Raw genomic sequence first — 18282 nt, 5'->3', positions numbered from 1 at the left:
TATCTTGTGAGTTGCTAAAGGGAAAAAAGAAACATGAGACTAGTGTCACAATGGTTTTGAGTGTATTGCTCTAATACCAACTTCCCCTGTCCATACAGCACTTTAAAAAATATGAAAGAAAGCTACCTAGCAGTTTGAAAAAATCGCATTGACATAATATATTTATTAGGGCTACCAAAGGGATACAAAAATATGTGCTGCACAAAAATTGTTTATGGCCCAAAACATACTGCAGAAATAGTGTAATCCTGTTTGAGACAGCTTTAATTGCTGTTGGCTCAGTGCTAGGGAATTCTGGGAACTGTAGTTTTGTGAGACATTTAGTTTTCTCTGCCAGAGAGCTCTGATGCCACAATAAATTACAATTTCCAGGCTTCCCAAGCACTGAGCCAGGGCAGTTAAAGCAAACAAACAGGATTATTTATGCAGTGTGTTTTGAATCAATGACACTTTTAAAGAAATACCAACTCCCACCAGGCTGCAGACTGGAACTCGTAGTTCCAGCCCTCCCCCCAAGACTGGCACATGTAAATGCTTTAAAATAAGCTTTTATTTTGTGGTAAATTTTATAGCAAGTGGTCTACAGCAGATGAAAGCATCACAGTCCTTTAGCTGATGGCTTCCAGTATCCCTTCACAGCAAGGTAGTTATTACAACAATATAAGCTGGTTGCTAAAAGCAAAATTTACTCCCTGAGTATGTTCCCATCTTTGAACTGCCCACCGTCTTTGATTTAAATTATTTTAATGTTTATATAATTTCAATCCTTAACTGTTTAATTCTTTTTAAACGGGGAAATATTGTGTATATATTGTTGTATTATTTGAATGATGTACACCACTTTGATTGTCTTAATAAAAAGCGGGATATAAATAAAAGTTTTATATTATTATTATTATTATTATTATTATTATTATTATTATGTTAAAGTGAAGCAATCTATTGCAACCAATCTATTATTCCTTGTTATGAAGTGTTTGGCTGTGAGTTAGATAAGGATAAGGACTCTACAACCCATCTGCATGGTGGAAGGGACCACAACATACTGCATCTGAATACCTGTTAGGATCCTGACTACACCTGACATATATGTTCTGTTTTTTGTTTGTTTGTTTGTTTACTGCCACGGAGTAATTAATCCAGTTAGAAGACTGGTTACAAATAGGACAGTCTCGTTTACAGTGGGCCCTCTACATTTGCTGGGTTTAGGGATGCATTTCACACCTGTGAAAATGGAAAAACCGCAAATTAAAAAACACTACTTTTTGACCTGAGAGAACACTTCTCTAGGAATTCCTAGGTCCTCCAGTGCAACTCTGTGGTCATTGTACGGTAAAAGGTGACCATAGAACGGCACTGAAGGACCTAAAAATGCCTAGAGAAGTTTCTCTCTAGGAATCTCTAGGTGCTCCAGCACAACTCTCTGGAGCTTTTGTCAGAAGATGACCATAGAGTTGCACTGGAGGATCCAGAGATAACCTATTGAATAAAGCTGGAAAGTCAAAGCTGCAAATGTGGAGGGCCTACTGTATTCGATGTTGAGGAAAAGATGTCAGTCTTCAGTAGCCTGTTTAGTTTTGCATTAACGGTGATGAGCTGTTCTTGAAATTTAATAAAAGCTTAGCATAATCCACATCTTTCAGTGTTATATATCCGCTTTACAGTTTCCCAGTAGATAAGGATAGAGCATCCTATAACTTTGGTAGGCAAGAAGAAGAAAGGCCTTCCAGTGTCTGTCACATGGGAGGAGCAACCTCGAGGTCATCAGTTTTTTTCCTGCCTACTGTTCTGATAGAATGTGTTTCAGTCCTCTCCCAACCTCTGCTTGAACCTTTTTCTTTGTCCTTTCTTTTTGTTTGTTTGTTTCTCATTTTCTCTTTCCTCAATTTTTTTTTATCATTGCCCTTTTGTTACGCAGAAGCCATGGGAAGAGTCACTGGTGCTGAACTACCTCTGCCTAACTCTAAGTTGATCGTGGGTTGGGGAGGCAAGCTGGCATGATGATGCAGGAGAAGTAGTGAATACAGAGGCACTCCTACACATAGTCAGCAAGGAGTCCCCTCCTGGCCTGGCTCTGGGTGCAGGGCGGGCTCTAGGTATTTGGCCACCCTAGGCAAGAAATATTTTGCCCCCCCCCCCCCAAGTAGGCCCTCAAAGTGTAGGAAAAATGTAGGGCACGATGTAGGACAAATTGTAAGACGTTCAAGAAAAATGGAGGACACGACCAACTAAAAGCCAAAAAACATTAATAAAAACCATATAAATTCATGTTTCTCAGCCATGTTCAAAATGGAGGACATTTTGACATGCCAGTCAGCACAACTCTGAAGACCCAAATTCACAACTACTAATTCATTGGGGACAGAAAAAGAGAGAAAAACCACAGCACATGCAAGGAAGCCTTGGAGCATTCTGAGCATCTCTGAGACCAGTGTTCGAATCCTGGCTGAGCCATGCAAACCCACTGGGTGACCTTGGTCAAGTCACATTCTCTCAGCCTCAGAGGATGGCAAGGGCAAACCCCCTCTGAAGAAATCTTGCCAAGAAAACCCCAGGATGAAGTTGCCATAAGTTGGAAATGACTTGGAGGCACACAAGAGCAACATCCACAATATGAGAAGGACGCCAAGGTCCAAAATGCACAGCAGAGAGAATCCAGTTTGAGGCTGCTTTAACAGTCCTGGCTCAGTGCTGGGGAATTCTGGGAACTGTAGTTCTGTGAGACATTGAGCCTTCTCTGTCAGAGTTCTGGTGCCACAATAAACTATAAATCCCAGAACTCCCTAGCACTGAGGGCAGCTAAAGCAGTCTCAAACTGGATTGTTTCTGCAGTGTGTTTTGGACCTTGGCTTTATGTGCTATAGGAGTCCAAAATCCTTGCTGCTAGGACTCAGTGTATATATACTTAAATATAGTGTGTGTGTGTGTGTGTGTGTGTGTGTGTACACACACACACACACAGAGTATATGTATGTGTCTGTATACACACACATACTTCTTAGGCTTCTTAGGTCCAAAACACACTGCAGAAATAATCCACTTGGAGACCACTCTAACTGCCCTGGTTCATATAAAGAAATGAACAACAGCAAAAATAGTTGAGAACAAAAACTATCATCCCCAGAATTGTAGTTCCTGGGAACTGTGGCTTCTTGTAGCCCCAGAGCTCCCTTTGACAGAGAAGCCTTACAGAGAATGTCTCCCTAAACTACAGTTCCCAGGATTCCCTAGCATTGAGCCAGGGCTGTTAAAGGGGTCTCAAAAAAAGGGTTGATTTCTGCAGTGTGTGTCCTGAGGACCTGCTCCATTTCGGAGCCCCTAGGTCCTGGAGGGAAGGCTGGGAAAGGAGGACCCACCTGTCTTACCAGCAGCCTCTTCTCAGCTGGGCTCTCAAGGCTCGCTTGGATGCATGGAGGTAGGCACATGCCATTTTGCCTGGGCTCCTCTCCCCAGTGCCCCCCCCCCCCCACCCCCTTCCAGGGCCAAAAGCAGCAGGAGGAAGAGGCTCCTCTTTCTTCTTATTGTTGTTTTCAGGTGCCTCCAAGTCCTTTCCCTCCCAGCATCTCTCCTGTTCCTCCGCAACTCGCACCTCTTGGGGGAAGGGGGCAGGGCTTCTGCGACTTCTCCCTCTGCCTTTCCCTGCTGGGGCAGTGCAGCCTAGCAAACCCAGGGCAGCAGAAGGAGCACTTTTGGCACCCTGGGATTGGAGCTGCTCGCGCGCATGCTCCAGCCAAGCGCCCTCTGCCTTTCCCTGCTGCTGCTCCTGCTGCCCTGGGTTTGCCGGGCTGCACTGCCCAGGGAAAGGCAGAGGGCGCTTGGCTGGAGCGTGCACAGCTCTATCCCCAGGGTGCCAAACTCGCTCCTCCTGCTTCTTGGCTGGGGCTGGGGCTAGAGCTGCGCGAGCGCGCACGCACGCTCCAGCCAAGCGCCCTCTGCTTTCCCTGGGCAGCACTGCCCAGCAAACCCAGGGCAGCAGGATAAGAGCGTTTGGCACCCTGGGCTTGGCTGGAGCTGTGTGCGCATGTGCGCTCTCGCCAAGAGGGGCGCAAATTATGCCCCTGATCTTTCTGTGTCCCAGGCGACTGCCTAGGTCGCCTATATGGAAGAGCCGGCCCTGTCTGGGTGGTCATGGCCCAGGAAGTCATTGCCATAGCTGGAACCTGTTCTGGGGAAAAACAAGGTCAGGAAGAAGTCACTAGTTCCTGGTAGGAGAAGGGAGGACAAGAGACACAACAGGCAGAAGTTTCTTTTCTTTCATGATGTCACCCGTTTTTTCAGTTCTACCTTTTAGTCCAGGGTCTCTAAGGCCTTCAGAACACAGTGGAGTGAACATAGTGTCCACATCAAGCAACAATCCTCTACTGCAGTTGGCAGACCCCAGTCCAACACAATTACTTGACAATGGAAAGATCAATAGACCCAATACTGTCCTGCCAATAGGAGTGAGACTCCAGGAATTCACTCACATATGAGAGACATCTACTACAGCTGGTTGGGTACTGGACACTTTCAGACATGGATACAAAATAGAGTTTTCCTGCAAACCCCGAGATATTCATCAACTCTCCCAAGTCCAAGAACCTATGGAAATACCACTTCTTACTGGAAGCCATTGATCAGTAGCTTCATATTGGAGCAATAGAGTATATACCACTCTTTCAGAGGTGCAGAGGCTGCTATTCTGTATTCTTTCTAGTGCTCATTATGAACAGCAAATGGAGAGCCTTCCTGAATGCTAGGAGGGTGAACTGCTTCGTCAGGAAGAGATGTTTCCACCTCGGAACACTTGACATGTGTTCTGGACGTGATCCAGCCTGGGGACTTCCTGTCATCCCTTGACCTTACAGGGACATACCTTTTTATCCTGATCCACCACTCACATGTTCAGTTCCTGCACTTTGGTTACAACCTGCAGAATTAATATTTCATGACCCTCCCTTTCAGACTGTCATCAGTTCCTAGCATATTCACCAAAATCTTGGTAGCCCTGGTAGCTATACATTGCACAGGCCCTGTTGTAAGAATGTCAAACAAATCAGGATCTCCTTGAACCCCCAAGTGCAGTGGTTCCTGAAGGACATATCAAACCATGCACTGCCTACAGTGTACCGCTTCTCCACATGGACTTACACATATCCCTGAAAGCCTGGACAGTTTCCCATTTGAACTCCTGAGAGAGGCCTCCCTCAAGCACCTGTCCTGGAAGGTGCTAATCCTCATAGCCATTACCTCAGCATTTAGGGTGTCGGAGCTGGGTGTCTTAGAGCGTAAGGAACTCTACATCATCAGGTCCAATTTGGTAGGTCTTTGCCTAGACATAGCCTTCATGCCCAAAGTGAACTCTGTCTTTCATAGGATTCAGGAGGTAATTCTTCTTTTCCTGAAGATATGGTACACCTTGAACATGTGCAGGACAATCCAGATTTATCTGAGGAGGACTAGCAGTTTTCTCTTTTTCAGATGCCCTGTTCATCTGCTTCCATCCCTGATCCAAGGGTAGCAAGATGCCTACCTCCACTGTGAGCAGGTGGATCAGGGCTTGCATTATGGCCTGCTACAAGTCCCAGAAAACCCTGATTCCAGAGAGCACCATGGTGCACTCCATTAGGAGCACTGCTACTTCAGCTCTGTCCACTAGCGCTCCCTAATAGGGATCTGCAGAGTGACCATATGGAAGTCATCCTCCACCTTCATTGGGCCTTACAGGCTAGACAGCATGGACTCAGCTGAAGCTGGTTTTGGAAGGAGGTTCCTGCATAGGTAGTTAAAGCCTAGGCCCTTGGGACACCAGCACAACTCACCCAAGTCAGGGAAGCTTTGGTAAATCCCAAGTTAAAGGATGCTCCATCCTTCTCTACTGGGAAATGGAGTGTTGGTTCTTACTTGTGATGAGTCTGTTTCCAGTGGCTGTCAAGCATCTTCTCCATCCTGTGGGTGCTGGCGTTGGGCTAGGTGTAGTGATGTAATTAGTTCGCCATCATACGGAGCAGTTTTCGCATGTTCTATTACTGTTCTCTTCTTAAATATCATAATGATTCCTACCAAGTTAATAAATTGGTGAAGTTTCCTTCTTTCTGGACCATTTGTCTCTGGCTGTTTTAGCAACTGACCTTCTAGTGTTTGGTCCACCCATCTGGGGAACACTGGAAGGTTTTTGTTTTTCCTGCCTTTTGGAGCAAATGGCAGGAACTACCCAAGTTATAGGATATTTGATCCTCACCTACTGGAAATGGACTTAGCACAGGTAAGAACCATATTCTTTTCTCACACAGAGCTTCCTAATTACTGCTAGATCCTAAAACGACAGTGTTTACTCACTGAGCACAATGAAAAGTATAATAATAATAATAATAATAAATTTTTTATTTATATACCGCCCTTCCATTGATCAGGGCGGTGAACATAGCAATAAAACACAATACAGACAGATTATAAAACACATAGATACAAAATTAAGAACAACTTAAAACCCCGATCAGCCATCCGTCTTGCCGACAATGGAGGGAGGAAGGCCATCTGGAACTTCACTCGGGGAATGCAGTTCGAAATAGAACGGTTTTTAAATCCCTTCTAAACTGGGCCAGGGAGGTGGCCGAGCGGAGCTCAGTGGGCAGCGTGTTCCAAAGTACAAGAATATTATCTAACCTGACAAAAAAATGAAAGATTAAATGTTCAACTCCTATGTGTGACCTAAAAATATACAATTCTGAAATTTTATGTGTGGGAGGGGGGAATGCAAAACCTGTTTGAGTAACACTCACATTGTATAGTTTATTGTGTGCTTCAAGGCTTTTAACTGTTATTTGCTAGAAAGTAAGCTCCATTCAACGCAGTGAGGCTTGCTTCCAAGTAAATATATATAGGACTTCTCTGTAGATTGTTTTAAAAACTCACATTTTAAATAAATAAATAAATTTAGATGGGAAATAAAAACATTGGTTTAGCACAAGTAATCCTAGAATGATGCTTTGAAAGCATTGCCAAATATATGTATGACAAAGAGACCTTACATGGCAGTCCTCTGATGACAGCATAACTGTTACTCTGTTACATTTATTTGTCTGTTTTATGTTTCAGTGAATTTGGTTCAAAAATAATTTTATTAAAGCCAGTAATCAAAGTGTTGCCAAAACTCTTTGAGTCTCGAGAGAAAGCTGTTCGAGATGAAGCCAAACTCCTTGCTATTGAGATCTATAGATGGATAAGAGATGCTCTCAGGCCTCCGTTACAAAATATAAACTCTCTTCAGGTAAGTTTGCCTAGGCTTATCTTCAATCATTCTTACCAAGAAGAGTTCACTAAGTAGAGTAGGATACATTTTCTAAGATCAGCTTATACATTTCATCATTCAAGACAGACAATAGCATTACTTGTGATAGGGAAGGATAATACCACACCCATATCAGTAACCCAGAATTTTGTGTTTAGACTCTAACAGTTATTTTGATTCTTGCAGTTAAAAGAACTTGAGGAGGAATGGGTCAAACTCCCATCATCTGCTCCCAAGCAGACCCGATTCCTTCGTTCCCAGCAAGAAATGAAAGCAAAGTTTGAGCAGCAACAGGCAGCTGGTGGGGATGCAGATGGAGGTAATTTTGACCTGGAAGTTCAAAGCTGAGATTGAGATTTTTTCTGTCAAGAATCAGATGAAATTGACTAGAAAACACAAGTAGGCACTGAAGCTAAATTCAAACCAGTATATAAATGTATGGATTGCACCTTTCTTTGCTTTGTAGCCTCTGGGTATATATTTAATACAGTGAAATTGGCAACAAAATTATCTCATCTTTAGTAACATTTGCTAATTACTGTCTGCAGGTGGAGATGATGGTGATGATGCTGTTCCACAGGTGGATGCTTATGAACTTCTGGAAGCTGTTGAAATTCTCTCCAAACTTCCCAAAGATTTCTATGATAAAATAGTAAGGAATGATATAGTTAACCATTACTTCTTCTGTAATCTTCATTTGATCCATAGGAATTTAATTAATCTACCCTCTTTTTGTGGACAATTAGTATTCTTATATTATGGATAGTCCAAATATCTACAAAACAGTTTTTCTGTTTTGTAAAGACTTCATGTCCTAGGATTGGCAGCTATTTGGGAACATTTGCATTGTATCATTGGATGTACGTACTGCTATGAATGAAAATAGTAAGAATGCTTCATTTTTTAAAGGTTTGTATGTAATTTCTTATATACAGATATTACGCATAATGGGTGTTCTTAACACTGGATACATTTTTTTGCATTGCATTTGTATACAACATCTTCCATAATATACATAAAACTTCTGTCCCATAGATATAGTATAGGTATTCCTTGGCTTATGATATGTTCTTGGGCTTTACTTTTTTAACAGAAACTTTGGTATCAGTGGTAGAAAGAACATGGAAATACAGTTATCCCTCGCCTTACGCGGGGGATCCGTTCCGGCCCCCGCCTCGTAAGGCAAATTCAGCCTATGCTCAAGCCCCATTGGAAACAATGGGGCTCGTGCGCAATGGCGCACAGGGCGCCATAGGTGCGCATGCCCATTCATTTGAATGGGGCGCGCTGCCCCTTGGGCCCCACGCACGCCCCGCAGTTTGAGCGCCTATGCTCAAGATCGCGTAAAGCGGGCGTACTGTAATAGTGATAGGTTCCTACACCACAAAAGAGAAGAGCATTTCAACATGTTTCAGCAATTTTTTAAAATCCGAAACTAACAGTGTGCACATGTGAAGTAAAACAACCAGATGGTGAGCTTTGCATGAGTAAATGAAAGCATTTTGAATCTTCTAGAGATGACCTGAAATCTTCCAAAATCCATCCCAGGATAATTTTTTCATTTTAACAGCCCCAATTTTCCTTATAATTTCCACTTTTGTGATGAAATTTAAAGACTGGTGCTTCTTTTCATCATGCTAGGGCACCTGGTGAGGCAGGCTAATCTGTTTTCCTCCTTTCTTTCTGTTTTGCTCTTTGTACATGCTCTATAGGTGATTCTGGAGGCAGTTGTTTACTTTTCCTGGTGCACAAGCTAAAATAGGATTGCCAAGAGTAGAATTTCTTTCTTTCCCAGGTCAAACTTTATTTCATTGTTTACTGCAGACATGATGCTGCAACCCTGAAAGTCTGTCTTTCTCCAATCCTCCTTCACTATCCTCCCAGGGCCAGTACTGCCAAAAAACAAAAAAGTAAACAAAATTAGTTAGACAGAAGACAAGAAAAGGAGGTGCTCGGCTGCACTCCAATAAAAAAACTTTGCAAAATAGAGGTTCTTTGTTGAGGTTTTGCTAATTTAGGTATACTTCTATGTATATGTGTGAAGCCAGCTGTCTGAAGGTATTAGAATGTATAAGACTAAAGCATATATAATTTTTGTGTTTGCATTTTAGGAGGCTAAAAAATGGCAAGAGAGGAAAGAAGCTTTGGAAGCAGTAGAAATGCTGATTAAAAATCCCAAACTGGAAGCTGGAGACTATGCAGACTTGGTGAAAGCCCTTAAGAAGGCAAGGATCTCTGTATCCCTCAAATGGATCTTTTGCATCTAAACATAGGCTTCTACTATTATTATACTTAAAAGGTGGAGTGCAGTTATGATGATCAAAGGGATACTGGAGCTTTGAGACTAACTAAAAGAAATAAGCTGGTGTCATGAGCTTTTGTAGACTTTAACCTACTTCCTTAGATGCATATGGAAGTAGGCTCAGGTCTATGAAAGCTCGTGCTACCTGCTTCTTTTAAAGGTGTTACAAGCTCCTTGATTTTCCAGACTAACACAGCTATGTCTTTGAATTCTAGTCGCAGACTTGCGTTGATAATGAGAGAGAGGTCTTGCATAGAAACGGAATTGAAGATTAGCTAACAAGTATTTGTGCCTTTTATACATGTCGCTAGAGTTAAATCTGCCATCTCAGAGTTCACGTATACCAAAATGCAAGTATGTGGGAATGCTATTTATATAATAATAATACTTATTTATTTATATCTCATTGTTTTCTTAGGTTGTTGGAAAGGATACCAATGTGATGTTGGTTGCTTTAGCTGCCAAATGCCTTGCGGGACTGGCTACTGGACTCAGGAAGAAATTTGGACAGTATGCTGGTCACGTAAGTTATATTGTACTCACCTGTAGACTTATAGAGTTAATAAAACTGCTATTTTAAGTTTAGACTGCTAATGCTCTTCTGCTTGCCTATGAAAATCATAGAATCATAGAGTTGGAAGAGACCGCACGGGCCATCCAGTCCAACCCCCTGCCATGCAGGAAATCCAAATCAAAGCATCCCCAACAGATGGCCAGCCAGCCTCTGTTTAAAGACCTCCAAGGAGGGAGATTCCACTACACTCCAAAGGAGTGTGTTCCACTATCGGACAGCCCTTATTGTCAGGAAGTTCTTCCTAATGTTGAGGTGGAATCTCTTTTGCTGTAGCTTACATCCATTGTTCCGGGTCCTAGTCTCTGCAGCAGCAGAAAACAAGCTTGCTCCCTCCTCAATATGACATCCCTTCAAATGTTTAAATAGGGCTATCATATCACCTCTTAACCTTCTCTTTGGGGAAGCTACAGGAAAAGAGATTTCACCTCAACATTAGGAGGAACTTCCTGACGGTAAGGGCTGTTCGACAGTGGAACGCACTCCCTCGGAGTGTAGTGGAGTCCCCTTCTTTGGAGGTCTTTAAGCAGAGGCTGGCTGGCCATCTGTCAGGTATGCTTTGACTGAGATGGCCCTTGTGGTCTCTTCCAACTCTATGATTCTATGATTCTGTCCCTTGTGGTGTGGTGGAGTCTCCTTCTTTGGCGGTTTTTAGAGGCTGGATGGCCATCTGTCGGGGATGCTTTGATTGAGATTTCCTGCATGGCAGGGGGTTGGACTGGATGGCCCTTTTGGGGTCTTCCACCTCTATGGCCCGTTAGACGGGCATAAAAATACGTCCTGGGGACTTACTAGGGTTAGAAAGGGGCGTCACTTTGTGACGCCCCTAACCCTAGTACGGACCCAGGCCGTACAAAATGGCGGCGCCCATTCCACATGGGGGCCGCCATTACGACATCACAAACGTGCCGCCTCCAAACGAGGTGGCGCGTACGTGACATCGTCACGCCGTGCGAGGGCGCCTAGAGTGCCCTTTCCGCGGCACGAGAAGGAGCTCCAAAACGGAGCTCCTTCTGAGGTTTGCGTCCCTGGCGCAGCCTTTAGACAGCTGCGCCAGAGACGCAAGGGAGAAAGGGGCCAAGCGGCCCCTTTCTCCTCCCCCCTGCCGCCATTGGGTGTCCTTGGGACATGAAGCCCCAAGCACACCCCTTTCCAGGCCGCGGGGAAGTGGCCTTTTGCTGCTTTCCCACGGCCTGGAAAGCGGCAGATCAGGGCCTCGGAGGCTGCCGATACAGCGGGGAAAGGGCCGCTTACAGGCCGTCCCAAATGGGCGGTCTGTAACACATCTTTGATTCTACGATGCTACGATTCTATATAGGGTAGAGAACAGAATGGAATTAAAATTCCTAGCTTTAACACTTGGATAACATTTTATAGGTTGTCCCAACTATCCTAGAGAAGTTCAAGGAGAAAAAGCCGCAGGTGGTGCAAGCCTTGCAAGAAGCCATTGATGCCATCTTCCTTACAGTAAGTGCATGGTGATGAATGTTTTAAACAAGACTATGAAGGCCTTTCTTTAACTAAAACTATATTCCTTTATTCAACCATTTCAGACTACATTGCAAAACCTCAGTGAGGATATATTGGCTGTGATGGATAACAAAAATCCAACCATCAAGCAGCAGACATCCCTCTTCATTGCAAGAAGCTTTAGTCACTGCACTCCTTCTACCCTTCCCAAGGCACTTCTCAAACCTTTCTGTGCTGCTCTTCTCAAGGTAAAAGAAAATGTGTTGCTGAGGTCTGTTTTGGACTGGAGGCAGCATGATATAACTATTCTGTAGTAATTCAACAAAAAATAAAACCTATACAAGAATTTTGTTTCTGTCTGGTAGAGGAATTGGCACTTTTCTAAATCTAGAGGCAGAAGAAAGAAGATGAGGTGGTAGAGGAATTGTGCTTTCATGCCCACAGGATGAACAGCCTAAGTAGCTTGGCTGAGGACCTCCATTGTAATTACCACAGTTGCCCTTTGTGTCTTTGGTTTAGCTTGAAAGTGGTTTAACAAAGTGGATTTTAGAGGTAAGACTGATTGTAGATCAGTTTCTTTAGGAGTATGTGAAAAAGTAGAAGTGTGTATGCAAGAAGCAGGTTACTACTTTGCTTCTGCTGAAAAGGATATTTTACAATACTGGCTATAGAACACCAGTACCTGCAGTCACAACAAACAAAAAATCAAAAGTATTCCTTCTTTCTCCTGTACCTGCAGTCTCAACAAACAAAAAGTCAAAAGCATTCCTTCTTTCTCTTTCACTGAGTGAGGTTATCCAGGAATACACTTATTTTTTAGACTGGTCTCATGGAATGACTTATCTTCCATTTGAGGGACCTTTCCTGCTTTAACTTCCAATCTTATCTGCTTCAGCACTTTCAGAGAGCTCAGTTTCAGGCTTCTATGCCATTCTGGAGGCCAGATACATTGTGTATTTTTTTCATAGTTTATCATGGCCCTTTAGAAACTAATGGTTGAGGGGACGGGACACTTAATGTCTTATTGTCAGCAGCTGCATCATGGCGGTGCCCCATCCACACGGGCACTGCCATGATGATGTCATGCACGCGCTGCGTCCAGATGGTGCGGTGTGGGTGTGACGTCTCTGCGCTACCCCAGGCCGCTTATGGCGGCCTGGCTGCACCGCGGAAAGGAGCTCCAAAACGGAGCTCCTTTTTGGGAGCTGATAATTTCCACGGCAACCACACAGCCATGGGAATGATCCTGAGGAGATCCGCCCCTTTCTCCTCATGGTTCCCAGGATGTCTGGGGACATGAAGCGCCATGGACACCCCTTTTCCAGTCCACAGAGAAGTGGCATTTTGCTGCTTCTCTGTGGCCTGGAAAAACTCTGAATTGGGGCCAGTGAGGCTACCCTGGCCCCAATCCAGTGGGAAAAGGGGCGGGGCCATCTGTACCGTGCCATAATTTCCATTTTAGTACAGTTCTGAGTCCTTGAATGCTTTAGAAAAGAACCTTTTATGCTTAGTGTGAACTAGAAATGTATCTAGATGAATATTTGTTATGTTTGGCTGCAGCATATTAATGATTCAGCTCCTGAAGTTAGAGATGCAGCCTTTGAAGCCTTGGGTACAGCCTTGAAGGTGGCAGGTGAGAAAGCTGTGAATCCTTTCCTGACAGATGTGGACAAACTGAAACTTGACCGGGTAAGTTGCATTTGACAGTGAACTTTCAGACCATTACAGAATTGAAATACAACAGCATTGGGGATGGGCTTAGAATGGGTTAAACCAGTGATTTTCAAATTGTGGTGCTGGAACCCTGGGAGGAGGACATGAAAAATTTGAGAACCTCCCTCTGGGGTTAGATGTTTAGACAGCATTGTTTTGGGATTCTGGAGCTTCCATCAGCAGTTTTATGAACCTTGTATAAGCTCTTAGTTTCTATAACATACTATTGTAAGTAAGCATATGTATTGAATACATTTGTCTTAGTCTTTGATTAGTTAATGTTTTTGTATATAGGATTCATAGTTTTGTGTCTTTTAAGAGATTGTGTGTGATAATTTAAAAGAAATAGAGCAATCCAGTGACAACAGAAGAAGGTGAAGCACTGTGACCTTGTTATTTTTGCTGTAATACAAATGCTTAAAGCTTGAGGGTGAAATGAATTGTATACTGACAATTTCTTGTAATGCCTTTGATCTCTTAATTCTGTCTGCTAGATAAAAGAGTGTGCTGAAAAAGTAGAGCTGGCTGGTGGTGGTAAAGTTGGTGGAGGAGCTGATAGAAAAGAGAACAAGCCTGTTGCTGGGAAGGCTCCAGTTCTTTCAGGGGCTGCAGGGGACAAAGATACAAAAGAAAATTTAGCCAAATCTGGTCCATTGAAAAAGGCACCTGCTGCTAAGGTATGAAAAATTAATCAGTTCAATATAGGGGTCTTCCTCTGTTAATATAAAGAATAGATCACATGTTCATGCATTTATTCTGCTTAAGAGCTTAAAAAGGTTGTGTGATAAATATGTAAAAATATATCAACAGTTAAAACAAAGTGAAATACACAATATGCACTTGTGTGGGTGGATTTACAGTGTGCCCACGTCATATGCGGCTTTCAGCATACACTGAAAGTTGCGCAGGGAGAAGGGGTGGTGCTTCCCATAGAGACGAATGGGGTGTGCGCCCATGGCGCACGTGCACCGCCACGTGCACAAGCCCCATTCATTTAAATGGGGCTCGAGCATAGGCGGTATTTGTTTTACACGGGGGAGTCCAGAACATATCCCCTCCCCCCTGTGTAAAGAAAGGGCAAACTGTATATTTGAAGCCAAGCAGAGTAAACTCCCAATTGTGCTCAAAGGCCTACTCCAGCAAAGATTTCTGACGGTATTAGAAAAAACTTTTTTTTTTTTTGATTGAGTAGACTTGGGACAGTCAGAAATTTGTAATAATGTATATCAGTGCACACAGTATTTTTGTTTAATGCTGTGATTATAAAAAAAATGCAAATTATGAGTTGCAATCTGTCTGCATTCTTAAAAAACTAGAAAAGACTGAATGGAGAGAAATCACCCAGAAGAGGGTGGGCTGTAGGTGACTCTTCTACATGATTTTATCTCCAGCAGCCTGAGAGTTTCTTGAGAATCTAGAAACCCTGTTGAATAAATTGGTCTGAGGAGGAATGGGAATGGTCAAATATTGGATGGTAGAAGGATCTTTTTGTGATGCTTCACTCTCTTCCACTAACATTTTCTTAGAAATTGATTTCTAGAAAATGTGTATTGACTTTTACTAGATTTAAAGAATTTATTCTCTTCCCTGTTAGGCTGGTGGCCCATCCAAAAAGGGTAAACAAATCGCAGCTGGAGGGGCAGGAATTGCTGGAACAAAAGGCAAGAAAGGAGCTGAAGTAAAGGAGATATTTGAACCAGAGCTCTCAGTACGTATGTCATCACATGTTGGAGTCCAATGCAAAAACTTGTGTTTCAAAGTACATCTTTTGCTTAGTTCCCATCAGGCATGCATTTATGCTAGTGTGGAGATTGAGAACTATTTCATTTTGCTGTAAGTGGTATTTCCAAAGAGCAAGACAGAAAATTAGCATGGTCAGCATTTCTTCTTGAACAAATGTTATATTTCTAAGCAGCCTTAGGTTGCCTTTAAAGAGCAAGTCAACTTGATTATGACACCTCAGTTTTAAGTGTGCCTAAGAAGGGTGCCAGGATGTAGATGGATCAAAGAAGAGTAGAGAATGGTAAGTGTGTGTTTTCTTTCAGATTGCACTGAAGTGTTACATATCTTGTTCGAACATTGCAAGTGAAGTAACAGAAAATGTGAGAACCCAAAGTTAAAAAGTAGTCTTACAAATTGTTTCTCTATTTTGAATGTTAAATACATAGTTCTTCTTCGTGGTCTCTACGAATCACACAAATGAGTTTATTCTGCACCTGCACAGCAATGCTCGGAAACTTCTAGAATCTCTGGGCAAACGTTAGTTTGCAACTTTTTGGCAGTAGCTCCACCCACCCAGTATATAGCCCCTAACAGTCCCGCTTTTCTCCAGTTCCTTCATTCTGCTGCGCTTAGCAGCTTGAGGAACTTCACTAGCTTGGTTTACCTTGCTATCGGCCTTTTTTGTGAAAATCTCTGGACTTTTGACCAACAGAATCATTCTTGACCACTCTCACGGTCTATCCTACGGACCTTGTTATCAATCTACAGTTTGACCACAGTATTTTGACTACCCCTCTTACCATGGCCTCCTTCAAAAGATGTGCCAAATGTGGGGTTAAGATCCCAATTTCAGACAGACACGATAAATACGTCCTTTGCTTGGGGGAGACACATATCCCTAGGGATTGCCCCCCCCCCCCTGTAAGGCCATGACCACTCAGGCCTTGAAAACTCGGAATCAGAAGTTAAAGGTTTCCCTTTGTGAAAAGGTTCGCTAACCTTCTTCAGCCTCTACTTTGGCTCCTCTCTCAGAGCCTTCCATGAGGCTGTCCACTTCGGTGGCCCCAAAGGAAAAATCCCTAAGATCAGGGAAGGATCTGCCTGGAGACACTGCAAAGTCCTCCAAGAGGAAGCATGGAGACAAAAAAAATCCTCCAAGTCCTCCCTCTCCAATCAAGACACTAAAAGAGCTAGATCTGCCTCCCCGTGGCAAAATCTTGTCATAAGGGCCCTTCCAGCACTGTCTTGGCGCCCTCGCCAGACTCAAGGCCCACGGCCAATCCGACTGCGGTGTCGGCCTCCATTCCGATTCCCTTGAAACCAAGAGTACTTCTGTCAAGCCATCTGACTTTGAAGGATGACGATCTGCAGATTGTCAACCTTGACCAGAGCTCCGAATCGCAAGGAGAGATTCTGGATTCTGATCCCCCATCCCTGCTCAAAGGGTTAGGTCTTGGTCCCGTTCTCCTCCATGTAGAGACCGGGCCGCACTCAGGACAGAAGCCGACGAGGCCCAAGCTCACGACCAACCTGACTGTGATCTTTTCGACCTCTACCCTGATCTGGTCTATGATCATCAAACCAGACAATATTTCTTGCCCGTGGATGCCACACACTTCCGCCGCAACCTGCCTGGTCTGACCAGAGTGATGCCCTCATCTCAAACTCATAGGGATATTGTTGGCCCTTCTTATACACGTATTTTTTTATACACAGATTCAAGCATACACAGTTTGAAAATGTTTAAAAAAGTATAAATTTCAAATATCAAACCTTGATTTTCCATTTTTTATAAGGGACGCCATTTTGCTATGTCATTATATTTAATGGGACTTGAGCATACATGGATTTTGTTATACATGGGGGATCTTGGAATCAAACCCCGCGTATAACAAGGGTCCACTGGAGACTCTCAACAGAGGCGCCTGACCCCTTCAAGGGACGTCTTGCCTCAGTTTGAAGGCTCCTCGGACCGACGCCTCATGCGGTCTCATTCTCGGTCCCGGTCGCACTCTCCTACACCTAATTTTGATGAGGATGGATCTGCATCTCCTCAGAGATTTGGCGAGCCTGATGCTCCTTCTCCCACAGATGATGTCAGGTCATTCTCTGACAGAATCATCCGGATGGCATCCGCTCTAGGCCTAGAGGTCTACCAGACCGATGAAGATGCACTCGATCCCATAGAACAAATAATCTATGGCTGTGCTCCAGCCCCTCCATCTCTAGCCTATCTTCCATCACAGGAAAAGATTGTTAAGAGATCTTGGAACACTCCTGCCATGATTGCATCCACGTCACACAAGATAAAGAACCTCTGTAGGGTGACACCGTTTGGGCCAGCTTGGCTTTTTCAACATCCAAAGCCTAACCCAGCCATTGTGGAAGGGTCACAGACGACTTTCGCTTCCCCTTCATTTTCTTCCCCGGCTGACAAGAAGAGCAAGAAGATAGACTGTTTGGCCAAAAAGTTTTATGCCTCTGCAGTCTTCGACATGAAAATTGCCAACTATGCTGCATGTATGGGGGCCTATATTCAGCTCTTGATGGAAAAGAGGGACCCGACCATCAATGAGCTCCCTGATGACAAGAAGAGGCTTGTTGCTGTCCTTTGCAATGAAGCTCACCTGGTTGAGGGACAGCAGATAATCTCAGCTAGACATTCTACTGATTGTTCCTCCAAGATTTTGTCAGGATCCATTGCCCTCAGACGCTATGCTTGGCTTCGCTTCTCTGGCCTCACTCCACAGGCCAGATTGGCCATAGAGGATATGCCCTTCGACAACTCTGGGTTGTTCAGCCAAGAGATTGATGAAAGGCCCTTGCCATATTAAATCTTTCCTCATGCTTCCAAGGCAGTAAGAGAAACAAAGGCCTGTTACAGACTGCCAAAATAAAGCTGCTTCGGGTCTCTTTGGAGGTATGCTATTTAAATGATGCATGCATCCTAAGAATCCGGAAGCTGCACCAAAAGCTGCACTCCGGTGCTTAGGAATGGAGTGTGGCTTTGGCGTGACCTCCGGACTCTTAGGACCCATGCATCATTTAAATAGCATACCTCCAACGAGACCCGAAGCAGCTTTATTTTGGCAGTCTGTAACAGGCCAAAGAGAAGGAAAAGGACTGGAGTGGCTGTAGTGAAGAAGTTGCAGAGCAACAGCAAACACATCCTACTGGAGTGATAGGCAGGACAAGACTGAATTTCTGGGGTTAGCTCCACCCATGTGGGGTCAC

General features: G+C 43.9%; 1 protein-coding gene across 5 annotated transcripts in view; it reads left to right on the top strand.

Annotated features, from left to right (window-relative positions):
* CKAP5 (cytoskeleton associated protein 5) overlaps window positions 1-18282 on the top strand; it is a 537335-nt gene that overhangs the window by 26351 nt on the left and 492702 nt on the right. For all 5 annotated transcript variants that reach the window (XM_042446954.1, XM_042446955.1, XM_042446956.1 and 2 more), the window contains exons 5-14: window positions 7078-7249; window positions 7457-7589; window positions 7819-7922; window positions 9382-9495; window positions 9991-10095; window positions 11521-11610; window positions 11697-11861; window positions 13174-13302; window positions 13821-14003; window positions 14921-15034. In XM_042446954.1, coding sequence (XP_042302888.1) covers window positions 7078-7249; window positions 7457-7589; window positions 7819-7922; window positions 9382-9495; window positions 9991-10095; window positions 11521-11610; window positions 11697-11861; window positions 13174-13302; window positions 13821-14003; window positions 14921-15034 — 1309 coding nt within the window. The remainder of the gene's footprint in view (window positions 1-7077; window positions 7250-7456; window positions 7590-7818; window positions 7923-9381; window positions 9496-9990; window positions 10096-11520; window positions 11611-11696; window positions 11862-13173; window positions 13303-13820; window positions 14004-14920; window positions 15035-18282) is intronic.

The sequence above is a fragment of the Sceloporus undulatus genome, chromosome 1 (assembly GCF_019175285.1).
Source record: "Sceloporus undulatus isolate JIND9_A2432 ecotype Alabama chromosome 1, SceUnd_v1.1, whole genome shotgun sequence".
Lineage (NCBI taxonomy): Eukaryota > Metazoa > Chordata > Lepidosauria > Squamata > Phrynosomatidae > Sceloporus > Sceloporus undulatus.
Note: the sequence above shows the minus strand (reverse complement) of the source record. Positions and strands in the feature narration are given on the sequence as shown.